Here is a 27,580-nt window from a genome sequence, read left to right on the forward strand (position 1 = left end):
TTCTACGAGAAGCTATTAGTCTTAGAAGAGATGATTCTTGAATGCATTGTTCGAGGAAAGAGAAGATGATAACAAATGAGTAAATTGGATAAATTAAAAAAAACTATAGTTATTGGTCACATAAGCAATTTGTTCAGACATGATCTATCCAGTTAGTTAATGTGACTAGTCTAGGACAGCCCACATGCCAGTGCACAACTAGGCAACAAAGGGACTGAAAAGGGATAACTAAGACAGGCTTTCATGAAGTGACATATCTGGGACTTACCAGGCACATGTGAGATTTGAGAGAGAAACTTTTCTCCCCTGGTTAGTGCTAATTCTCCTACAAAACACCGTGGAGTTTGTAGTATTTAAAATGGCTGAGTAAATGCACAGTCGGCACAGAATTTGTTATTGCTTATACCACACTAAGAAGGTATGATCTGTTGAGTAGTGGGTTTGAATTCTAGTGTCTCAAATTAAATGCTGTGTGTTCAAATCCCTCATGCAGCACTGCTGCCTACCTTGTACCCTTAATGCTGCTTCAATAAAAATGTAGTAGTATTAACTGATTCATTAACAGTAATTTATTAATAGTTTACTGGGAGAAAAACATTGGATAATGTTTTATAGTAGTTATCTTTTTCTTTACAGAAAATGACAAGGTGCAGGTACTAATGCTCATTGCTCTTTGCCATGCTCTTTGCCGTTTGTGAGAATTTTCGCATTAAGGATGAAATCCCAAAATTAAGTGAATGCAAGCTGTACAAGTAAATCCTATAAAACATGGAAGGTGGTACTAGCAGTACCACCCCTGGCAGCTTACCCACTGAAGCTCAGCAGGTGTGAGCCTGTTCAGTACGGTGAACATTAAATTGAGATATTAGAGGGTCCAGGAGTTGGCGCTCACCCTAAGGTCTGTATGGGTCCTACTGCCCCAGTGTAGCGACGGGGACACTATACTGTAAAAAGGCGCCGTCCTTCGGATGAGATGTAAAACCGAGGTCCCGCTTCTCTATGGTTAATAAAAACCCCAGTACGTTTCTAGAAAAGAATAGGGGTGTAATCCCGGCGTCCTGGCCAAATTTCCCATTGGCCCTTGCCATTCATGGCCTTCTAATAATCCTCATCTCTGAACTGGCTTCATCACTCTGCTCTCCTCCCCACTGAGAGCTGGTGCTTGGGGAGGGTACTGTCTCACTGTGGCTGCTGTCGTATCATCCAGGTGGGGCTGCACACTGGTGGTGGTGGAGAGGAGTCCCCATTACCTGTAAAGTGCTTTGAGTGGAGTGTCCAGAAAAGCGCTATATAAGTGTAAGGAATTATAATTATTAGTGTCAATAGTACTGTTTCCATGTTAAATACAAATCTCTATATTGGTCTAAGAAAATTACAGCCTTCTTTCTGAATGCTTTTTGAATTTTGTAAGTTTCTTGTATTCTTGTTTTTATTTTACAGTTCCACTTGTTACAGCTGACATATTCAGTTTCCAAAATCCTCTATTGTAAAAATGAAGATGCTATTACTGACATCGCTAGATAGATGACATAATTTAATCAAAAGTGACTGCTTTATACAATTAAAAACTTTAACTCCATCATATACAGTACAATCCTCACTAGAGAGACCACTTCGAAAGAGATTTCACATAAGCATACAATGAAGACTGCAGTGTTAGAGCTGATAAAGGAATGCATGGCAATCAGCTTCACAAAAGACATCTGAATATCAATCAGAATGGATGCATATAATAATAATAATAATAATAATAATAATAATAATAATAATAATAATAATAATTATTATTATGATTATTATTAATTGCTTACACTTATATAGCGCTTTTCTGGACATCCCACTCATGCGCTTTACAGGTAATGAGGACTCCCCTCCACCACCACCAGTGTGCAGCCCCACCTGGACGGTGCGAAAGCAGCCATAGTGTACCAGAACGCTCACCACACATCAGCTATCAGTGGGGAGGAGAGCTGAGTGATGAAGCCAGTTCAGAGATGGGGATTATTAGGAGGCCATGATTGGTAAGGGCCAATGGGAAATTTGGCCAGGACACTGGGGTTACACCCCTATTCTTTTTGAGAAACGTCCTGGGATTTTTAATGACCACAGAGAGTCAGGACCTCGGTTTTATATCTCATCCGAAGGACGGCGCCTGTTTACAGTATAGTGTCCCTGTCACTATACTGGGGCATTAGGACCCACATGGACCGCAGGGTGAGCGCCCCCTGCTGGCCACAAAGCAGGGGGCCAGCAGGGGCCCGTTACTGTTACATATATGACGGTAACATGCATTCTGATCAGAGAGGACTGGAGAATTGAAAATTACATGCTTTAAACAAGGAGCTGGCAGAAGGGCATTTTGCAAGTAATTCCAGTGTGAGGCTAGGCAAAGGGGTCAATGTCTATTAGATCTTCCTGTAAAAACAGAAGGCAGCAGTTTGTGACAATGGAGCTAACATGATTACGCACTGAAGTATGTTGAACAGTGAAGCCTTGAGACAGCATATTGTGGCATATACTGTATGTTCAGTAATGTGACCTCGGTTTTATCATAATTAAGATGCAAAAAACTATGATACAGCATCTGAGTGTTCATATAAGTACAATGAGAGAATACTTCAACATTTATCTCGGATTTAGTAAGGACAAAATCTGCAACTTAGAAATTATAATTCAGACCATTTCAGTATTTAACAAAGAGGAAACAATTTCAATACTGAATATCAGAGGTGCAGTACTGAGCTCTGTTGAACACCCAGTCTAACCAATCTGACCTTGAAACTTTAACCATTAGAGTTTTAGTCATCTTTAATTGTCTACAGCCAGACTGAAAGGGATCAAAAGTTTCATTTACAGTACAGTTAGATAAATATTTATTTCCACTACAAAGGAAACTTCTAAAATCTCTGCATGAAAAGGTAACGCACATCACATTATTTACATTATCCAAAGCCTTATTACTTTTCTTGGGCACTGGCATCACTACAGCAGTTTTCAAAGCTTTAGGAGTCACTTATTATGTTCAGCACCAAGGGCAAAAAGTAATGAAACAGTAATAAACAAAACAAAAGCAATGGGAGCCAATAAACAATGTGGGTTCCATGTATGATGCCAAGTCAGTACAGCATGCAGGAGTAGGAGCAGGCTGCCTGAAGTGAGAAAATAAGAAGCATGAAAGTCAGGTACTGAGAGGCTGCAGTGCATGGAAAGAGGTAAGAATGTTATGACAAATGATATCAAGCTTGTTAAGAATTCTAGACAGCTTTTGCATAATTGAGATGAAACAGGTTATGTGACAGGGCAATTAGGCTTTAGCACCAGATTAAAGGCAAAACTGGTATCTAGGATTATTTTGGTAATTTTCTATAGTATCTGAATAATATGCTGGATCTAGCATGTACTATATTATCCCTATATTCAGCAAGGTACACCTTTCATGACTGAAAATGTACGCGCCAATCAGAAAATCACAACCTATGCTCTAGTTTACAAGACACTGCCTGTACAGAATGCATCTGGTCAGTATAGCATGAAGTATAAGAGACAAAGTGAGGTTTTACAGGGGCCGCGGTAGCAAGTGCATGTAGTAGGGACCTTTGAAAAAGCAAGAAACTGAAGAAATAGCAGAATCAGCAAACGTAACAAGGCGGACTGATTGCCAATTGCAAAAGCTTGCAGACCGTAAAGGCATAAATTGAGAGACAGGAAACTCCAAATCGAAAAGAAAAGCCATGTGATCAGGAAGACCCCAGTCAAGATTAGTTGGATGGCAGACAAAAGAGCTATTAGCAAATACTAAATCCAAGATGTGATCTTTATTATGAACTGTAAAACAAAAATGATAGAAATTACAATGCCAGATTGGATTAAAAGTGGATATTAAATATCACTCAGAATTACAATTTTGTTCAATTTTAAAATGTAACAAAGATGCCAAATGGCAAATGTTAAGGTTGCATTTTATTCTGGGAATGCACATCTTTCTTTAAGGTATAAATTGCAACATCATATTTCTCTTAAGAGTCACTTAAGAGTGGAGCTGCACTGCGATGTTCTGTATCATGCCACAGGGCTGGAAGTCACATTCTAACAATCAAGTGCTATCAATGCAGGGCAAGGCAGCTGAAGACAGGGCTTTGAATACCCAGATGAAGTACCGATCAAATGGATGTTAAAGGTCTAAAGATACATTAGCGAAAGGTCTGAGCCTAGTTAGAGCAGTATAATGCTGAAATAGGTCATGAAGCACTCTTGTTTACATGTTCTAAATACCATATACTTTGCAATTGTCATTCATATTCATGTTATAATGTACTCAAAAACCCTTTAGGGTATTTAGTAAACCTTTAAAAAAATTAAAAACAGCTTTCCCACCTGTCCAACATGTTATCCAAACTTGTAACATCTCAGATGTAAATGGTTTATCTTACAATTGTTGTAATAAAACAATCTTCAGACAGTTATGACTTCCGCACTATTAACCCTGACACATATGATATGATGCCAGCCACAATCTGAGGTTCAGTCATTAAAAAAAAAACTTTCACTGCCATGGGCTATTTTAAACATGTCTGAATTCTGTGCCCTCAGCTTGAGTGTTAATTTGTGGATTGAAGCAGCTTTAAGCAAACATATCTTATTTGTACGTGGTGAAATTACTAACCTACACCTTTTGTGCTTCCAGAATGAACATTCAGATCATCAGAATGGTAGAATCCAGAGAATCCAAGCAGAGGAACAGCAAATTACAGAAATTAATTGCAGATGTTAAGCCATTAAAGTTTTATTTTCTACCATGTAAATTTTTCATTCCTTGAATATGAAAGCATGTTTTTCATATTAGCACAGAATTACACTGATCTGTATTCAGAGTTTGAACACTACACTAATTCATGACATGTTCCCTTTACCTTGTAAATAAAGAAACAGACAATTGTCAAACAAATCCTCAGCAATGCCTATTTAAGAGTGACTTACTGTAAACAGTCTAAAATGTTTTTACCGATAGGGTAACACTAGGAGTTTGTTTGTCCTCTCAGTCACTCAGTACAATCTGCTTTGCAGGCACGCTTACACACTAGACACTTTTAGAGATCATTATTTGCCATCTGCCCAGGTGGCTCTGGGCACATGGCGAACTGCCTGGGCAATTGATGAAATTAGATAAAATGAGAGAGAACTTCAGCATCAGCCCGCAATTGCTGGGCACCTTGCCAGCTACCTGGGCATTTTAGCCACTGGCTGACTTTGGCATGTGTCTGCAACATATAATATACTGAGTAATATGCGCACTGCCTATTAAAAAAAAAACATTATTTAAAAGTGCTTTTCCAAACAATTTCAAGCACTGTACAAAACGCAAATGTAATTAAATGGCCAAAATATACATTCCATAGCTACGCAAGTATATAAAACAGGTACAACAGCTACTACTTACTACAAAAATAAGTACTAATTGATGTTCAGCTGTCAGTGTTTAAAAAAGTTTTCACGACTGATGATGAACATTGCAAATATTGAACTCAAAATAATGATAAACTACATAAACCTATTGATGCAGACAAAACAAAATATTTAGCAACATTTCACAATATTAAAGCTGGAATATGCAAATAAAATTTGTAAAGGGACTAAACAGAAATAGATTTATAAAAGAAAAGGGAAATAATGATGGAGAGACATTTTTCTCTTTACCATTAGGCAATGTAATATATGCCAAATTGTAACTGAAAGCATTACTAAGTGCAGTTCAAGCTTAAATCACTTGGAGTGGAAATACTTAATTGAGAAAATATATATAAGAGCTTCTTTCCCCTGCCATTTACTTGTGACAACAATATGATTCATCATGTACATTTTATCATATTAATGACCATTTGCGCCTGATACCTTAAGAACCTACAGAAAGGCCTACAAAAAAGAAAGTAAGCTCTTTTTCTGAAATCCACACATCTGGCATGGCTTGGCTTCCTGTTCTAATGCTTAAGCTGTGCAACAGAACAAGGTACTTTATAGTACAAATATCGCAAATAAGCTTTTCTTAATTCTGCCTTAATCCAGCTACCGCCTGCAACAGTATCCTTTTGGCTGAGTGACAAAGAATAAAAAGAAGCACTCCCATTATCAGATAAGAGTTCTGAACCAGTAAAAGTATTCCATAGGCAGCACAAGTAGGCAATGAAAAAAGCTCTGTAATAGAAATGCCACATCCAATTAATCTGAAATAAGCCTGGAAGGTCCCCTTGAAAAAGAAAAAAAAACATTTTTTTACCTTTTGTTGCAAGTCTGAGACACTGGGTTTTTGTTTCCTGCAAAAGAAATACAAGGAAAAATGCATCTGTGAATCTTTAGGCACAAAAGCTTTTATGTTTTCTTTTAAAAGCAAAAGGAATTTGAAAAATGTAATATTGTAGAGCTCGCCTGGCCTTCATACATTCAATAGATACATATAACAATCAATCTGCAAGGGCGGCAACAATCAGCATTTTAATAGAAAACTGACGCACAATAAACACATCTCAAAAAGTCTAACCACTTTTCATCAGAACAGATGTCAACTGTGATAATGTGAAAAACGTTACATTCCATGTAAGAGTATGAAGATGAATATTTGATCCTCACTATCTACATATGAACTGTGAAAGATATAAATTGATTAAATCAGCAACAATACTAATACAACTGGCACAGGTGCCAAACATACACCCATAAGAAGGGTCCGGCCCATTAAGTTTATTTGTCAGACCAGGCTAGAGCCACCAGCTAGGATTTAATTTGCATTATGTCTGAGCTTGCATAGCCGACAATAACTCCCCATCCAAATCCTGGAGCTACCTCAGCAACTGAGCCTCATGTGTCTCACTGAAACTGTCCTTGTGTTTTCTTATAAGGGTATGTCTGATCAAAGTAATAAGGGCTTTGAAACTCTGCTATCAGAAAAGAAAATGTGTGTTTCAAGAGAAGTTGTCTATTTTATACTGCAGAGTATAAGTGAATGCAAAGCCAATATGCTCGATTTGTGCAATAGGTAGCTGTTCCTAAAGAGCAAAAGCACTAGTCATACAAGTCAGTATGGTGTGGACTTCATATAACTGTTATCTAGCAAATAATATTCCACATATTAAGTAATTTGTTGACAGTTTCCCTTTAACCTTGAGTTTTGTGGATTCTGTTTCCCATTTAAAAACACAATTCTGAAATAACCGTGGAACAAGACAAGCTGCTTCTCATTCATCATTTATCAAGGTGCTGTTATTCTTATTGGTCACTCTAGAGTTTAATTTGATTACCAGCAGATCAATATATACCCACCCCTCAGCTTGCAAATGTAATTAGTTCCTCAGAAACTATTTGTAATGCAAGAATTTTGAAAAATTAAAAGTCCATTTATAAATAAATGCAAAAGCTAATGTATGAAGAGGTCTATAAAATCACCCAATATTACTCATTTACCTTACTGTTTTTTAAAACAAGAACACCATTGCATGTTTATAATAATTAGCCCATTTAACTCAGTACTGAAGTTTACATGACAGTCATGCCATTAGTCCAAGACAATCCAAATGTACTTCATCACTGGCTTTTCTCAATCCTATAACTTAAAGTTTTGCAGCAAGGGAAAATGCTTTCCTTACTTTCTTTGGCTTTCGATTGCTGGAAGCACTGGTGATTCCTTTTGCCAAATGAGGTTAAATGTCAGGAGCATGTTCAATGATAAAAACCATGTAAGCAAGATCATATGAAAGGTGGCTATAAAATGAAGCATCTTTGTTGTTACAAAATTTGCTGCATAAAATTATAAAACAGGTATTAAAATACACACTTCATTGCAGCAAGAATTTGTATAATTCTAGCATATAGCAAAGCATGTACAATCTTGCTTATTTTACCAGTTATTGAACAAGATATCCAAACAATATTCTCTTAAAAATAATGGAGATTAGTGCAGTGTATACTAATCACACCTACAGTATTATTTTTTAAATAATCATAGATAAATATTACATACCCAGAGAGCAAGTACGTTTTGCTAGACTGTCATCTAGTAAAGACACAATGACCGTTAAATGCATTTCAATGGAGGGCATTTTCTTGCAAAATAAATACTAAAAATTGAAAACACTGTAAATGAATACTATATAAGGTTTATGCTTAGCATTTTGATGATTAATTAATTGTATGTGGCCTGCAGGAAGTACATTTAAATCAAATCTATCCTGCCACAGCAAATGGGTTTAACACCACACTGGTTTATGGGTTGTAAATAACATTTTATAAATAGATAACAGGCAAAGATCCATTAATAAAGAATATATATATGATGCTCCTAAAGGTGTCAATTTGAGTCAGGTTATTAACACTATTGTAAAGCTCTGTTAATCTATTACAGGTTATAAATCTATGAGTGCAATTTGGATATTCTGAACTAAAATATTACTGTTACCTAACTTTCTGGCAGACAAAGACACTGAAAACAGCAGGAGGCCTGGGTAGGATAGGGCTTCAAACCAGAAACTCTTTTCCCAGCATTTAGTTTCCTGCTGTGTGTCTTGTGCATAACATATATGCAGTGCTGAAAGCAATCAAATTTAATCACTGTGGTGAAGGAGTGCAAATGCAAAAAAATTGAATAATTGATCAATTAACCAAATGACCATTTATACGGAAGAACGTTACTGGCAGTTTACTTACAGCATCAATGTTGCAACCTAAACTAAGATGTAAAGATGTAAAAACCCAACCTAAGATGTGCAATTCACTCCTAGTCTTGAACAAAAAATACATTTTATATTTTCAGGAAGAAAATGATAAAGAAATTGACATTCTTGTTTCAAACAGTATTTTGACAAACTGTTTCACATTCAAAGTGCCTAAAGCTTAGAATTAATGAGGATTTCACATTATTTATTGTACAAGACTAATCTTCCCCTAAGAACTCAATTTCCAACTACCTATATTATTACATATAGATTTATATCTAAGTAATGCCACTTTCTATAAGGGCAATAAAATGTATAGAACATTATTTTTTTTACAAAACATATCAACATACAGCCTTTAGCATTTCTTTTCCATTGCACAGGAGAAAGGATTAAACCCATTGATGTATACGTTTATACAACTAAAATATGCATTGTAACAGGCAAACCAAAAAGCTACATTATGTGATAAAACTGTATTGTATCATTTCCAGAAAAAGGAATCAGAGTATGATTTATGTGATGGAGTTGTTGTTTAGGGATGCTGTATCACAATATTTATCATTATTAGGAGATACTGACTATTTGGATTCAATACCAGAAATGTACCAGCAGTCAGACAAAGAATTTATGAACATTTTTCAAAGAAAACAGGGAAGAAAATATTACTGAGGCTTTCATATCCAACACAAACACCAACCACAATCCAAAAAGCCTTACAGGAATACAGTATTAAGGAAGTCCTAATAGCATGTGATTTTAACCGCACTTTCTTGGCAGGACTCCAAGAAAACTTGGTAACTCTGTTACCAGAGAAATGGAAGTATAGGATCGAATAGGACAGGCAAGTGCAGCCCAGCAAAATCTTCCACAGACTGATTAGGTGCCTTTAAAATGCACTACTAAAGCAAAATGTATGAGAACTCAGGTTTTACTTCTAAATAAAGACTTAAGTCGTAAAAATTGCTGTACAGGTTTTGCATTGTACCGAAAACAATCGCTGCTGATGTAAAAAGGTAATAGGGAATAATACATGTCAAAATGGACAAAAATATATATTTTTTCAAATCTCCCACCCATCACCTGAAAAAGTGGGAAAGCTTAATGTGAAGTTAATTAAATTGAAAAAAGTTCTAGTGAGAAGACACCATCTGTTGAATCTCAACAAACAGCAATCTAAATCCAATCAGTACTGGAATTACAACACCTTTCAAGCATAGCAAAGAAAAAAGATAAATTAATTACCTTTTCTACACTGCTAACAGCCTGGAAGTAGATGTTATAGTTTTTCCTCGGGGCCAGAGGTGGATTCCAAAACCCATGGTAGGTTTTGTTGTCTCCTACTGTAAATGGAGAAGGCTCAGGAAGATTGCCAGGTGGGAGCTCTGCAGCAAAATAGTATGGGGACCCTCCACTGGTCGCACTCTGGTAGGTGACTGGGACTTGGTAGCAATCCATAGAGCTAGCTTCTCTCTTAGTTCTGTGAGGGTTCAGCTCTTCCACAACAATCTGGTAGGCACTACAGGAAAACAAACACAACGGGGGTTCAGGTAGGCATGGTGAGTGATGTTTTCATTGCTATTGCGCTCTAAATAAACATGTTTAATTTAGTCTTTTATTTCTATTATTTTAAGATTTAAAAAGATCAAAGACAAATCTCAGCTATACTTAATTCTTCATCAGACAAGATCAGTAGAACTGGGGTGCCTCTAATGGCAGTTCACTGAAAGACAAATGAAAATCACAAATTGCTTTCTAGAGCAGAACAAGCTCAGCTTTTTAACGCACCGGTTCTCCACCTGGGGTGTGTCAGTTTTTCCAGAGGCTAATGCTGAAGACAAACATCCTCCTGAGATATTTAAATTTACTTAATAGTTGGAGATAATAAAATCAGCCTGTGCACATGGTAACCTACTCCATCAGCAAACACCAAATATCACTACTGTTTGCCATCCATAAACTTACAATTTACCATAGCTATCTTTGAGTGTATAACTTCAGCTGTTCTCAATTTTACATTTTGCACCAAAGCCATTTAGTAATGTGTTCTTATCCTATTTTAGCTGCCCTGCAAAAGGTCTAAAATAATTCAGTCCTGAAAATGTCTAATAAAAATGAAATGGAATGCTATAAATATACCTATACCTTCTTCAAGAAGAAAGAAAGAAATGGGTTTTGTCATTTAAACTAGTGTAAAACTATACTCAACCCACTGGAGTTTCACAACCCAAAGTATGAGCTGATCCTGGTCGAGTATGTCAGTGTAAAAGGGTCTTTAAAGATGTGGCAGCAGTCAGACTGAAGGTATTACTATTACCCAGGTTTATCCAGTAATCAAAAGAGTCAAACCCAGAATAATAGGAAAGGGAAAATAACATGAAGCGAAGCTCTGCTTAACATGATTACAAGCATTGCAAATGAAGTGCAAGTGATGGACATCACTGTTAACAAAATATTGAAATGTTTTCTGGATTAATTCATACATATGCAAAAACATCTCTGAACTTTATGAAGAACTTCATATTTAAATATTGACGGCCTTATATTCAGTGCTTTTTTTCTGAAAAAAAGGGCTCAAAAATGAAATTCCAACCCTCACTGATTCATCCATACTAATTTAAGAATAGAAATTAAGTATAACTGTGCAGCATTTTACAATGATTCGTTTTTTCACTGATAAAACTGTTAAGTGATCATCTATGTGATGTCTAAAGCTAGAATTACGTTACAGAACTCTGCAGCATGCTGTTTCAGGACCTGACATGATGACTGTTTTGAGGTCAGTCCTGCAGTACCAATCTACAGTTGTCATGTCATTAGTGACAGAATGTGCAGACAGCTATCCCCACCTCATGACCTTGCTATTGCATCTATTTTGGCTCAAAGCACCACAGATCTAAAATTCAAGTGACACACTATAATACAGGCACAGATGGACACAAAATCTGTCCACTCCACCAAAATAGACTTCTTCATTTCTGTATCGTTTGTCAATGACAAACTGCTACAAATTACCTAAACAGATGGCAAGCTGATTGCTTCGGATCAGTCTCAAACACCTAAACTTATTACCTTGAAATTAATGAAGTATATGTCTGCTGTATTTTATTTTCAAAACTTAAACAAGAAAAAAATGCTCAAGAATGTGAAAAATATCAAAGAAATTTCAAATCAGAAACTATAATACATTGAATTTTTTAGGAATTTATTCAAGCAATGTTTTAAATCAGCTGAGAGACTGTTAAAGGGGGACACTATTTTTATATTTCAGTTAGAAAGAATCAGCATTAAGTGTATTTCAAAACACAATAAAAGTAAAATCTACAGAGTAACTTGTAAAACCTCCAATTTGCATCACAAGATTGGAAATTTCCAGGTATGTGCAGTGTCATATTGACATTACAGTCTGCGATTAAGAATGAGGCAACAAAACATCCGGTGAAGTGAAGTGGCCCTATCACATTGTAATCAAGCAGGCTTTTGAAACATCTCTTTTAATCTAATAGAAATATTGCTTTTCGAGACTTTGCTGACAAATACTACTTCCTTATTAACTCTGCATGTTTATCATTTCGGCAGTGAAATACACAATCTATCTTTATTCCCTCATGCATCACATACCATTAGTCATTACAGTGACTAGTGAGCAGGAAGGGCTCCATCACATCACAATGGCAATAGCTCCGCAAAAGGTCTAAATAACTCTTATACATTACTTGTACAAATTTTTGTAAAACTATTTTGTAAATATTTTCAGATGCCTCATCAGTTAATGCCTGCTGAAGAGAGAATGCTCATAAGATTCTTCCACCTTCATGTTGGACAGTCGGGATGGTGCTGACTCAGTAGACATGCTGTATTGGGCTGGAGCCAGATCATGCTTTGCATTCACATCAAAAAAAGAAAAAAGAAAAGTTTGATTTTGGTCTCTTCTTGTCCATTAAAAAATTCTGCTACATGTCAACAGCGGATGTCGCACAAGATTTAAGATAAATCGTTTACAATAGTGAAGAAGTTCACTTATTTGTTGTTTCTCAACCATGCTGGTCAGATTTGTGTGAGGACCAGGATATTGTTGATGTCAGGTGGCGACTCTCAGGCTTTGCAAATCCTTTGCTGCTTTGGATGACCAGCCAGATCTCCTTAGTGTCGGGGAGGTGTGATGCATATTCCATCTCTTAATGTGTGAGTTGTGGCTTGGGATTCCTGAGATATCTCATCTTATAGAAAAAAAATGTATTTATTCTAAAGTTTTGTTTGTTATGAGATACAGAGACCACTACACTCATTTTGTGAACTTTAAAACGATTTTTACATCTGAACCAATTTCATGTTGGCATAGCACACTGTTAAATAGAATTAAGATTTTAGCTTTTTAATTTTCTTCCCAATTATTCGGTTTATTAGAATGGGGTTGATTGTGAAGATTCTAAAAATAATTTCCTATCTGAAAGTATGATTGCAACGTCATGCAGCAATACAAGGCACATGCAGAAAACAGGTCTTCGTATTTAACAAAAATACATCTGAGTTGTAAAAGTGGATACAAAAGCTTAACTTTTTTATACAAAACTTTCAAGTAAGATGTAAACCTCTATACATCTATATATGGTCTATAACTAGGCCCATCTAATTTGAGGAAATATTTAACTTCAAACCCATCTTGGTTCTACACAGTATATGGATACATAGGAAAGTACAGACTGTGAATGCTTAACATTAAACCATCTCCATGGAAAAAATGTTAGAAGTAATATTAAAGTTTCAAAAACCAAAGACCCAAGAGCACTGAGGCAACCAGCTCTCTGCCACCCCTTTAACAGTTATACCTGGACCTGGGAAATAGCTCCTGAAATAAGAGCTAGACCAATATAGTACACCACCTCCTCAGAGTGATTCATTCATAGGAGGATGTGACTTGATATGTGATGACTGTACTTGTGGGAAGAGCATCCAAGGCTGTGGGTCACTGACATTACCTAATTTTATTACTTTTTGCAAATAAAATGATAAACATCCAAACTACTTGAGCCAACTTCCAAACAAACAAAAAGTATTTGATCCAGTACTGGTTGCTATGCATGTTCCATACTATACCATAACAGAGACCTGTGCCAGAACTGTTCCAAAGAAAATAAGCAGAATTATTTAATTCAGGAAAGATCATGATAAAGGGTTCCTACTCTATTTAACACATTACCTTTGAAAACCACAGATGTAGTGGAACTTCAATGAAAATTTGAAGTTTTATCTGTAAGAAGGAGCCCTTAATTATTTGTATGCTTCAGGTTTGTTCCATAACTTTGAAGGCTGATCAAATGAAGTTGTCACCAACTTCTTCAAAAGCTGAGATTTTCATTTTTGTACATTCCAATTTATATTATAAAGCTTCTACTAGTAACACAATCCATTTCAATCTCATTGTATACCATCTGGGAATGCAAAGCAGTGCAATAGTGCAATTGCTAAATCATTGTATTTGATCAATTCTTAATTTCTATATATGTCATACAAGTAATACTCCAGATTGTTTGAAAGATCCATTTGCTTTTTGAGCTTGGTTTCATAGCTTTATTTCACTTTTCACACAGAGTAAATATCTACTGTACACAAACCTCATGACCTCTCCATCTGTCATCCTAGTTTTGTTCTACTTTTATAATTAAGGTCTCCCTAGTCTTAAATTAATTTTTCATATCCAATCATTCAGTCACTATCAAAAAGTTTTTGGCAAATGTATTCATACAATTAAATAAATTGTTCTTTCTAAGCATCACAGATGTTAAACCTTAAAATACAAAGCAGGCGTGAGAGTGGATCATAGTTTTGTTTATTCAAGAGTATAATCTTCTGGTTTCAACTTTAATTCAGGTGATAACAGTGAATTAGCTGAAATTAACACTGTAACACTGGCTTGACATATTAAATGAGCAACAGAAAACAAAATAGTCTAAATAGTGACCGGGATCTCTTCAAAATTCTGCAATTTCCCTTACAGGATCAATAAAGTATCTGTCTAAAAAGAAACCATGATACAATGTTAGTAATGTAAATGGAATGTTATTTCTTTCCTATGCAAAACATATATATTCTGTTGGGTTTTTTTGGAAGAAAAAATATACTTTATATTCATCCTCATTGTTTTGTTTGTTCTCTACACATAATCAAAATTTCCTTTTTCCCCAATCCTATATGAAGGACACCACATAATAGCTGATTTACTGAATCAGAGAGCCCAGAGTTCACTTCAAATCCCTTTTTATGACAAGTACCTTCAGACTCTATATCCCCACAGATTCTGATAGAGGAAAGGGAAATGAAATGAAATGGTAGAGGCCAACAACAGCAAATCAAATAGAGATCTGGGGGGGGTTAATTCTGGTCTTGAATATCGAAATTCCCAGAAGAGTTTTTCTGCTATTAAGTACAAGTCTATTTGTAGACCTTGCCTTACCAAGAAAACAAACCTCCTGACAGCAATGTCAGACGAATACAGCTTGGAAATGAAGCACTTTATTAGCTGCTAGGCAACTTGCCAATCTAAAGTACAAACTGCACTCTGCTCTTACACATACCTGATAGGGGCACCTTTCGCCTGTGCAGGTTTGAGCAGCACAGTGATGGTGGTGGCAGTCTCATTCAAAAAAGCTTCAAAGCCTTCATATTCCATTAAAGTGGGGGCTGTAAACACACGGAGAAAAAACAGCAATTTTACTCATTTATTCAGCATTAAAAGGTCATAACAAAAGGGGGAAAAGGCTGTTTTTTGAAAGCTTACATTTAAAAATAATGTCACAAATACATAGATTAAACAAAACCTCACCCCATCCTTGCAAGTTAGAACTCTTTAAAAGCACTATAATTTCTACATCTATAAACTGTTATTATCTTAATATATTATAAAATAAAGTAACTAACTTGGGTTTATTAATGTACTCTGTAATAGCACTGAAATCAATTCCAGGAACAAATAAGCAGACTTCATATTTGTTAATGCTGACAATCCAACAGCTGCTGCTTTATTTAATTTTCTTTAGATATGCAATTATAATGCTAAAATAGCAGGCGACAATCTTACATTCCATTTACTCTGCTAAGCTATATGTTATTAATTTTAAGGCTTATTCGAAAAAAAACGTAACCAGCCTTCTTGTTTTAGCAAGCTATTGCCATCACATGCTATTAAGGAGCAAGTCCAAAAGCTACTACTCTTGATGTGCATACATTGATTATTCTGAATGCAGACCACATTTAGTCTAAATTGTCACCTTTGAAAATTTTCATCACCATAGACTTTATACATATCTTAGAGAGATTATAGAGATTGCTATTCATTTAAGTAATTTAGGTTTAAAATGTCTTCTGGTACACCAACCCTGATACTGACAAGCCCCCCAAATCTTGCCAATCCCTCTTCTGAACACTATATAATTTGATCTGTTTTTAAATAAGCAATTATGAAACCTACAGAGCCTGGGGTACAAGGATACCTGCAGAAAGGCTGTTGCTGCAAGTAACAGTCATAAGCAGAGAACACTTAGAAGCTTAAAAATCCCAAATTCGATAAGTGGTGACCCTACATCGCATGTGTAAGTAGAAACGAGCGACATTTACTTTGACATATATTAATGAAAAGGTTTGTATACAAATACTATTCTATGTGTAAGCAAGCAGCCTTTCAATATTCATTTATACACATACTACCAATCATGGGTGTAAATATCCTGGGCCATAAGGTGGAAACACCTGAAGGCTTCTATTTCTGCTGAATAAAATACAAAGTGACTTGCATTCAGTCAATGACTCAGTGACGATCCCTAACAAAGATAGAATAGCTGTCCATGGCTGCTAAATTTCTAAAGATGAAAACATTAAACTTTATGTTCATAACTGAGGTTCACTGAATTTTATATCCTCTGAAAGAAACTTGTACCACAGACATACACATATACTACCATAACTATATATGTGCCATGTGCTTAAATTATACCACACCTTCCAATAATTTCACATTTATACATTACAAGTAATGTATATATATAGTCAGATCTTATTTTATTAAAATCTGTCATTAATATCCTGTTAATAGTTAGATGAATTCTTAATAAGGGGACCGAGTGCCTATGCAGTTAGCAAATTACACTATGTTTGGAAACACCTTTGACTACAATTACTGCTGCCAGTAAATCACTTGTTGAATTACTTTTTGTCACTTTTTGATCTGGTTTCTCTCACTTTTTCAGAGCTTAAATTTCATAGCCATAAATATTCGATGATTCTTTCTGGCAAAATTGCTCCAGTTCTGACATGTTCATTGCAGAACAAATGCCACCTTACATCTGGCAGGTCTTTAAGAGATGAAGGAAAAGTGTACCAGAAATGTTGGTGGTGACATTCAGAACAGTTGGCGGTCCAAAACCCTTCACTGTGCTGGCTCTGATGACAAACTGGTAAGTTGTCCCAGGATGAAGCTGGGAGAACACGTGATGAGTGCTGTTCCAGGGTAGAGCCACTGTCAATGGAGGCCGTAACAAGTGGATTGAAGGATCAAAGGATCTAATGCTACTGTAACTAATCTGCATGGAAACATAAAATACAGCAATCACATATTTCATACTCCAAATACATTCAAAACATTCTACTAGTTTTACAACAGGAACACAACATTAAGGGATGGATTATGTTGTTAGAACAATGAATAATTATAAAATGAGCTAAGACCAGTGACTAATTTCTAATCAGTTGCTGGTGCCAAACATGTTCAAATCCTGTTTTTGATATTGTTACAAATTGAGTGCAGAAAAAAAGGGGAGTAACGGAAATGACTGAGTGGGTTGGTCAATGAGTAAAACAGAAAATTGCAACCTCCAAAATGTAAAGATTTTACAAAAATATACCCGATTGGCTGGTATAATTAGAGGCACCTGAGTTCTTGGTTCTCTGGCACAGCTTTGATTAAAAGAGTAATAAATCAGGCACACTGGGTTAAACAGATATTTATTAATAATAACAAAGTACAAAACACACAACAAAAAAGTTATGTTATTTACAAACCTACAAACAAGGAGTCCCAGAGGCCTAAGTCCTGACCAACATGAAAACCTCAGACTCCTACCAAGTAATCAAATCCTATACAACACGTACAAAGGCCAACAGAAGAGATAAAGCTGCCTTCTAAACAAAACAGAATTTGACCTACATTTCTCTATACAAATTGGGATGCTACACTTAATCTAAAAAATGCATCCACTAACCAGAAGAGTCTGTTTTCAGCCCAGGGATATCTATATAGGAAATCAGAGTTTCCTAAACACAACATAATGGCAACCTCTCTCAACAGTTCAAATATTTAACTTTAATCTTAAAGGCTGATTGGAACAAGGAGCTTCCACCTTCTGTCTGTCTCTCCCTTCTTGACTTTATCTATCTGCCCTTTTATGCTGTGCTCCTGGACTGCTGATGACACTTATTCATTTACCCAGAACTTAATTAAGCAATGTAAACCATCTGATTCCTTTGATAAGTGCATCTCAGACCCAATACAACTCAGTAAACACCCCGGTTCCTTTCTTGCTATGAAGCTTCCTGAGAACTGTCAATGTTGACAGTAGCCAGGTGTTACTTATTGTCTCTACATTCTTAAGACACTTTGATAGCTATTTCCATTACATATAACAGTGTGTAACTGTAGAAACTGAACTCCAAGTGCTGGTTAAATTCAATCTTTCAACTAGACGTTGAAGTTCTAATATTCCCTTACTCCAAATACATTTAACAACATTTCACGGCAATGTTCATGGCAAGTAAGCTCTGGGAAACAAAAACAAAGACAAATTGTAAAATGTTTACATTTAATAATAGCTAGCTTATTATTTGGCCTGTCTTATTTTAAGTGCTCTAGCTATAATGTTCTAGCTTGTTTTGTCTATTCAATCAAAACAATCTAAGAGATCAGATTAAGACCTTTATCTTTTTATTCTGTAATTTTACCAAGGTCAAAATGGCAAACCAAATATGTTTAGAGTAGAAATGGCCATTCACAGTGAATACATGTCTTGATCTAATCTCTACACTTATTTTGATTGAACGCAGGCATCCAAAACAATAAAAAATACATGCAGCCTACATGGTTTATGTTATCCAAGAGCAAACCCAGAGAGTTAATAGAGCAGTAGTGGAGTTAACTATAAAATTTTAAAAAGTTATAAAAAGAATGTTATGTTTTGTGTGGCAGATGCAGATTTACAACCTCTGTATTATTCTACTATTTGTAATATGACAATAGAATAATCATAATGAAAAAAATATACGAAGCTGGTTAGTAATAGACTTTCATTCCTATCTTCCTTGTTGATTTGTTAACAACCATGATTACCTCATACTGAGTGATGATGCCATTTGGCTCCAAGGGCTCTTTCCAGTAGAGGAAGATTCGGTCTTCAAACGGTGTGGCTTTCGTTGACTCACTAGGGACTGGACCAGGCACTGCATTAATGGAGAAGTTAATTTAATGAAAAAACAATAATTTCAATAAACTCTCACTGATTTATTTATTTTTTAGAAAATCTGCAGAATGGTATTGGTGCTATAACAAACTATGTTGAACGTGTGTCTACCACTTAACAGAAAAACAATCTAATTTTTTCCAACACAAAAGATGATTTGTAATAAAACTAAGGAGTTTAAAATCGTATTGTTAAATGACTTCTTTTAGTTCATGAGAATGTAGCAATTTAAAATATGTTAATCTTTTTTAAACTAATAACTTGGCAATGATGCATCAAGACAAATTAAGTATTTTCAGAAAATGCAAGCATTCCATGAGCACCACACCATCACCACCCATTCTGTTACAAAAGACAAAACCACATTTCACCACGACTAAATGATCAAAGGCACATTTCATTTCAGCATTAGAAGCATTTAATGCAGAAAAAATCAAATGTTTTTTAATTGAAGGTTATCCCTTTGAATGGAAAAGCTCACTAACCCCCAGTCAGACAAAAGAAAGCAATTAGCCCATGCCAAAGTTAATAAAAAATAATCACATTCAAATACAAGATGTTCATTAGTTTTGTGCACTGTTTAGGGAAAGTAAGCATAAATTTAACCCGAAAACTACAATACTTGCTTTTTAATCATTTGAATTGAGATGTACGGGGTAGGGTCACAGAGATAATGTTTCTGTCAGGATTGCTTGTTGGCAGCTATTGTAGACTAGTTTCATGGTTTAATTTACTTTCATATACTTTTAGCATTTTTCCATTCAGAATTAGTGGTTATATCAACTACAGAAATATAATGCAGCTCTTTTTTGTGTTACTTTGCACTTTCTGACATTTCTTTCCAGGGAGTAGATATTCTATTGACATACGTTGGTTTATTTTCTATAGCTAATCAACCTTTCCTCCTTCAAGCAGTAAATCCACTCCTCTCTTCAGCACTGACCTAGAGTACTTTAAATCCTTCTGATGACACAAAAAGCCATAATACCACCCATTAGAGAACAAAAACTCATAATATACAGCACAACACATATAAAGGAATAGACAGTAAATTCATTCACATCATATGTTTAAGGAGCCAGGAGTTTTAATTTTGGTTAACTATATTATTGTAATGCTCCGGGATTCACATGGGTATGCGCCCTCGCCACTGCAGCCTCAGGTCTCCCCCCACCGTCGGAGACTCGAACCCGGGCCTCCGGTGTCACTCAACAGGGACCCAGCCAGTTGAGCTAAAGGGAAATCTCCCGTCTTCCCTGCTATTCACAGGGAAGGGTGGTGACGTCACCGCGCTGGTAAGCCGGCTCTCACAACCAATGGTGGCCGTATGCATTATATTATAAACCAAATTTTTAAGTGGAAAAGGAAAAGGTTTCTATCTAGATTTCTGAGAAGTGTTTAGTTCTCTTCCTTCTACTCTTCTAGATACCGTATATGATTTATTCAGACATGAGACATATCAAAATATAACTAATATATAAATTTAAGAAAAAAATAACAGGAACAAAACTTTCCTTTCTAAGCAAGCTTCAAAACCTGCTATCTCTGCAGATGCCAAAACTGGAACATATTGACTGGAAACTCTATAATTACAAGATTTCCTAAAACCTGAGCAGAAAATCTTCAACATGACATCTACTCTACAAACTGCATTATGAATTGGTATATCCGAGATCTTACTTGCTTTAAAATTATTATAATAAACCCGACTGTAAAGAATGACTGGTATAATAAGTAAACAGAATCTAAGCACACCAAACAGCTTGTGAGAATAACAATATTTATCTTAGTTCTGCCCATAATGCGTTAGAATTTGTGAACTATAAAAAACTCTTGAGATTGGAAGCATAACTTGGAACAGTACAAATACATTTAAAAGCTGTGTAGGCTCATGGACATACAGAGCCACAGTTATATTTACTGTCCATTATTTTGGTATTAGTATCTAATAAATCTATCTAAAAAATTACAGGTGACAGAAGTTAAATACAGTATATTTATTACAGTAAGGACGATATGGACATACTACTCTATCTTGTCAAAGTTTTTTTTTACAGGGCCTCACATGGATGAAAGGGTAAGTTGTAATGAGACAAACGTACAAGCACTCCTTCCCCCATCACACACCTATAGCTTGCAAGAGTGGCACTGAGGAAACATTAATTTGTTTCTGCAAACCAATACATATCTGAAAGAATATATTTTTTGGACTTAACAACAATCTACATGTTATATAATTGAACTTATATTGGCCAAGGGATCTGGATTTTAGTTCCTACAAAGACAGTATGTGGCAAGAGAGAAAGTATTTTACTCTGACAGCTTTTATATGGCACAAAAATGTTGTTCAACCCATTTGCTATATGGGTGTTTTGCAATCAAAATCATGTCGTGAAACCTATCTCATGATAACTATGCCTGAATTATAAAATCTGGAACAAATAAGAGTCTATTTAAAATAGATTTGAATGACCTATTTTCTGAAATAAGGTTTTAGTTTACCATGCATTTTACACTGTAAAATGGATATGTAACACTGTTCTCAAAAACAGTCTAACTCGTGTTCAAATACTGATTGACAGCAGAAATTTTCAGAGTGCTGGAATTTTATATATCCACCCCAAACTTTCTTTGAACTACTCCTGAAATAAAGACTTTTTACCAATGTGTAACAACAAAAAATCAATGCATTGCTCTAAAACAGAACAGTGTATTTTATGCTTTCCACTCATTTATGAACATTATATACAAGCAGTTTTGGCAGAAAGCTTTAGGTAGAAAAAACTGCCCGTACATAATGTCTGTAAGTTACAATGAAGAACATAAAATACAGTGTTCTGTTTGAGAAAGCAATGAATAGATTTTTTAATGACAATCACTACTGTGTTAAGCTTAGTTATTCCTCAATGAAACAGTGTATTATTTCAGACATTTAAGACATCCAACATCCATTATCTTGGCTTTCTTTACAGCTGAAAGCAAATAAGCATAAGCATCATGATCAGTCTTTTAATTGTCACACATCATACAACTAATTTAAACTGCATTAAACCAAGTCGAGTTCAGAATATTAAAAAAAAAGGTTATTGTATCTTTGGAATCATAAAGGAAACGTGATATCGCTAGTAGGTAAAGATAATGTTTTTTCCATTTCCTAGATTTCCTTTCCAAACTTTCTTCACAAGTAAATATTACCTATCATGAACACTAGAAGCTATTTACTGTATGTCTGTCTTAAAATCAGAAGCTAAAATAGCCTTTTTTTGTAGACCGAGGATAAATAAAAAATTAAGTATGGTTTTTTGTAATGCAACAGTAATTGATGTTTGGGTAATGATGCTTCTTTAAACTATACTTTATGCACCCAAGTAAGTTACATTTTAATGGTTGAATTAATGACTTGGCACATCAGAACTGCAGGGTAAAGAGCCATGCGCTTTATATTAACTTTGATAATCGATCACTCATTATTTAGACTGATTAAGCCAATTAGCTCAAGAAATCATTAAATAATGGATTTAGCTAAAATTATGATAGGGCCATTTTGCTGTTAGCTTCTCCTTCATAATCTGGACTCTTTCTACTGCACATTAGGTCAACACACACTGAATTCAATATTGCCATAAAATGTATGTCCCACAGACTCCAGACCAGAACAACTAGGAATATAGTCATTTAGGTAAGAGGAAACAAAGTTGCCTCATAAGATGTCTGAAAAAGTCACATTAAAAGGCTGTGTGAAATCAAAGTGAAATAACTAGGAAAAACAGCACTGTTTGCATGATGCAGCATTCCAAAACTGTTAGCACAGCGTGCGTCTAAATACTTTTTTTCTAAACTCATAAGGAAAGAAAGTTGTCAATAGGGAGATAAGATATTGAGCACTAGTGTTTAAATATCTGTGAATTGCTCTCCAAAGAATCTTCCTTGAACATCCTTGAATCCCGTGCACATTTAATTCCACAGTAAAAGTGGTTTGTATCTTACAGAAAGGGAGATTAAAAAGAAGTACTTCAAGAGTAATGTAGCATGGGCTAATGGAAAGACTGTCAACTGCATAAATACGTGCCGTTCTACTTAATGCAGTTTTGAAATTCACAGTATGCTTCTCAGCATTTATACACAGTTCTCGTAGCAAGTGCACTTTTTTATGTTTTGTTTTCGGGTCTCAGCCACACTTGAGCCAGACAGTGTGACACATGTTCTGATGTATCTTTCTATCAAGATACAAGACTGTTACAAGGTAGGAAGTATGTTTGAGTTTTCTGAACACTAACAAAGACCAAGGCTATGTCCACAAATCCTTCCCCCTAAGCAGTACAACACTTTGGTCCTTTACTCATCTTTAGGGTAGTCTTTAACCTTAGAGAGAGACCAAAGTGCATTGCTGCCGTATGAGCTGTAAACACATTATGCGGCATCTTAAGTCCCACAATGGAATTCGGCATTAAAAAAAAAAGAACAAGCATCGTCCTAAACTCAGAACACAGTCGTGATGTGGAAAAAAAGAGAGTAGCTGAAAAATAAATAAAAATAAATAAAATTGAGAAACAAGTAATAACTTTTCCAATGATTCTCCATTATATATGCAAAACAAATATTTAAAGAATCCATCATAAACCATGAGACCAAACCATGGTTTATCATCATTTAAGGTTTACTTTGATCTTTTTTATACCACTTTCAATAACTTGCTTTTGTGTTTTCATCATTTAGGCCTGAAAAGAAATCCCGGCAATGGTCTTTCCTTTAAACTTCAAAAAACCACATCTAGGAGTAATTAAGAAAATATAGTACTTTGGTGGAACTAAATGAAGTCTAACAGCAGTTTAACATTTTTATCATGTTTATCATTGAAATTATCAAATTTGTATTTATTTGTAGCTCAAGCTGTGTATAGTATAGAAAGCAATGATCAGTGAACAAAAGCCTAATATAAACCAAATCGTTAATCAAATTAAATGGCATAGTAAGAATGTGTACATTAATTTTATTCACATTTTGAATGTTTTAACGGTCTTCAATATTTTAATTAAACAAATTACAATACACACAGAGAAAAAAAAGGAAATTCTGGTTACTAATCTTTGCACCATGACAGCACAGCTACACGTACAATAAGAGTGCATCATGATGTTAAAGTGTGTACTAAATGAGACAGTTCTTATTATGTTACCTAGAACATAATTTTTGCATTTCAAAAAGATGACAAAGTTTGGAGTAGGGAATAAGAAAAAAAATCAGACAGCCCAATTTAAATCCGTTAATTTTGTAATCATGCCAGCAGCCATATCAGCCTGCAGCTCACAACTGGCAGCCTACTGGAGCTCAGCAGGTGTGAGCCTGGGCAGTGCCTGGATAAGAGACCTCCTTGGAAAAACTAAGGTTGCTGCTGGAAGAGGTGGTGCCAGCAGGACATGTGGGTCCTAATGTCCCTGTATAGTGACGGCGACACTATACTGTAAAAAAGCGCCATCCTCAAGATGAGACGTAAAACTGAGGTCCTGACCTGGGAATAGTTCACACAGATTTAGAAATCGTAGATATTACCAAACAACGTCAGTAATGGATATAGAAAGACTCTATTACCTGGTGTATTGAGATTTCCAGATTTTTTTTTATGTGAAACTCCCAAATTACAGGTAGAAGGCATTTGGAGAATTGTGTATGATTGGACTAAAAACTGGTTAATAGGAAACAGCTTGCAGGTAAGGAGTAAATATTCAAATTGGGGTGATGTAATTAGTGGATTACCACAGGGAGCTGTACTAGGATTTCTGTTCTTCTTAATTTATATTGATCTACATTCTGGAACAGTTAGTAAACTAGTCATCTTTGCAGATTATGCCTTCAGGATTAGCTAATAGAGGCATGAAATTAAAACAGAAATTAAATTCAGAATTAAATATACTAATATATTAAACTATGCTAATTCAAAGAAAAAAGCATATATTTGCAAAAAGAATAACTGTTTATCAGTCAAATCCTATCTTCAACAAATAAAAACATCATTTTCTCAATATTCACACTTATACAACTATCATCAAACTTTTCACTTAAATAGCCGTTTACCATAACATAGTTTACAGTAAATGAACATTAATATTTAGCATAAATGAGAAAAACAACAAAAACACTGCCACAAAGCGCCTACCGTCTTCATCTGTTTGAATGACCACTTCATCACTCTCTTTTCGGCCTTCGGGGTTGGTGAGGATCATTTTAAGGCTCACATTTGTGTTTGGGGGAAGGTTTCCAACAATGTGCCGCGGAGCTTTGGGGTCCATATCCAAGCAATCAGCTTTGCTCTCGTTATTGCCATTGAAGTAGTGGTAGCAAATTGTGACATTGAACGTGTGGCATCGTGTAATATTGTAGCCCAATGACTCCCAGTCCACCGCTATGAACCTGGCCTGGGTCTCTGCAATTTTCAGACTTTTAGGGGTCCTCATTGGTTCTAGACAAGAAGAGAAATGAATGGGAATGGTAAGCAAATGATTAAATACATTTACAAGATATACCAAATATGATTAGGATAGAAAAAGAACAGCCTGGTAGCATCAATGTTGAAAATAAGTTACAAACAATGCTGATATACAGTAGTAAAATACAATAATTCACCCATTCAGATGCCAATTGAAGCTAAAGATTGGATTTCACGTTATGCCATTTGAAACATTTCTAGTTGGCACTTACTCTGTGATGAGGTATGATTGATTGTTCATTAGTTGTTAGTGAAGACAAGACTGTTTTAGATTTACAGCACAAAGGTAACCTTAAAAAATAAACGGTAGAAACTGAAAGGAGAGCATATTTCAACTATTTTTGCCAAAACTCAAACAGATTAAGAACTAAATGTAACTGTCAGCAATCATTAAGTGGGTATCAAGGTGACAAACATATCTGAAGAATAAAGGACTGAAATTCAAAAGCTGTACACAAATTGTGAGGGTGGATATTTGTGTTGAAAAGCAATTTACAGTTAAGATTTTTAATACAGCACAAAGAAAATCTCATGATTAAAGTATCAACATTAAATTTTGAACCAACACCACAAATGCTAGGTTTTGAATGTGAAATACAATACTGTAATTAATAGTTAAAATGTTAATGCTCATAAAATAATGCTGTCCTTTTCTGATTTGTGTAATCATTATTTTTGTGTAATCATCAAATAAATATTTAGTTCAAACTTTTCATCTTCACAGCTATGAAGATTCATAAAACTAATCCAAGTTCAAAGTACACTTAAAGTTCTACATCAGAAATGTTCTGATATCCACCACGTTCCCTTGCTTTCAGTGAAAATAACCCAAGTTTTAGATTTATAAGTGGAAATTTAAAGCTTCAAAATGTATTACTAGCACTGAAAACAAGGCCATGAGGAAAACAAACCAAGTGGCCAAGGTCACTGAAAATGAACCGCTACAATGTTAATGATTGGCTTATAATATATGGCATTTATAAATCCTTTATTTTCTCACCCTGTACTCTAGGAAATGTGTGGACAAAACATGCCATTAGTGGAAGATAGACCACTCATATTACCATGCAAACTGACAAAACAAGAATGTTTTCTGCATGTGAAAACACGTTACCATGTCATATATACATGTGGCTTTAGAACTTAATATCACGGTGTTTAAAATAGGAAATTAATATCAACATTTGAATTAAGCCCTTCTTGCTAATTTGCATTTTCAGAATAAGTAACCATAAAACTGTTGAAAAAGCATGAGTAAGATCATGCCAAATTACTTTTGTATTTATATCAAGTTATTAAAAACAGTTAACCGAGTCGTTAACAGGACAGGTTCAATACAAGTTCTTGCAACACAGTTCGTCTTTTCATCCATTGTGGCAGTAAGGATACATAAGACAAATGAAGAAGCCATTATTAGGATTCAATGTCAATATTTGGAAAGGTAAATGCAAATAAAGAGCATTAACTATGTTCAGAATCTGAAAATGGAGAGAACAGATGCTACAAGATGGACCATGAGGCCACTACAGCTGTCACAGCACATTTTTAGAGATACTAAATTAGCCAATATATCACTTTGGAAGAGAGTCAACATAATCTTGATTGCGATCCATCATCCAACCAAGCCATGCAGGATACTAATTACCCTAATTGTGCAACTTTATTGCCACTGAAAAAAAAAATGATGCAAATATTCATTTACTTTTCTATCCTTGCCATTACAATTCAGCCAGCTAGCAGTCAGCGTAAAAAGCCAGCTTACAGTGAAAGCAAATGCCCCTCTTTCCCATGTTAGCAGGACATGCAGCATGTTTTCAGTGGAGCAGAGTGAAAGTGAATTACAATCTACCAGCTAAACCTGACATGACAGCATCAATGTCAAGTGCTCTCCC

General features: G+C 35.4%; 1 protein-coding gene across 14 annotated transcripts in view; it reads right to left on the reverse strand.

Moving 5' to 3' along the window:
• Positions 1 to 27,580, reverse strand: part of ptprk (protein tyrosine phosphatase receptor type K) — a 241,830-nt gene that overhangs the window by 42,173 nt on the left and 172,077 nt on the right. For all 14 annotated transcript variants that reach the window (XM_088929190.1, XM_088929173.1, XM_088929122.1 and 11 more), the window contains exons 8-13: positions 25,359 to 25,661; positions 19,075 to 19,184; positions 17,074 to 17,275; positions 15,275 to 15,380; positions 9,945 to 10,218; positions 6,272 to 6,308 (exon numbers count right to left, since the gene is read on the reverse strand). In XM_088929190.1, coding sequence (XP_088785316.1) covers positions 6,272 to 6,308; positions 9,945 to 10,218; positions 15,275 to 15,380; positions 17,074 to 17,275; positions 19,075 to 19,184; positions 25,359 to 25,661 — 1,032 coding nt within the window. The remainder of the gene's footprint in view (positions 1 to 6,271; positions 6,309 to 9,944; positions 10,219 to 15,274; positions 15,381 to 17,073; positions 17,276 to 19,074; positions 19,185 to 25,358; positions 25,662 to 27,580) is intronic.

The sequence above is a fragment of the Atractosteus spatula genome, chromosome 2, assembly GCF_055471065.1.
Source record: "Atractosteus spatula isolate fAtrSpa1 chromosome 2, fAtrSpa1.hap1, whole genome shotgun sequence".
Lineage (NCBI taxonomy): Eukaryota > Metazoa > Chordata > Actinopteri > Semionotiformes > Lepisosteidae > Atractosteus > Atractosteus spatula.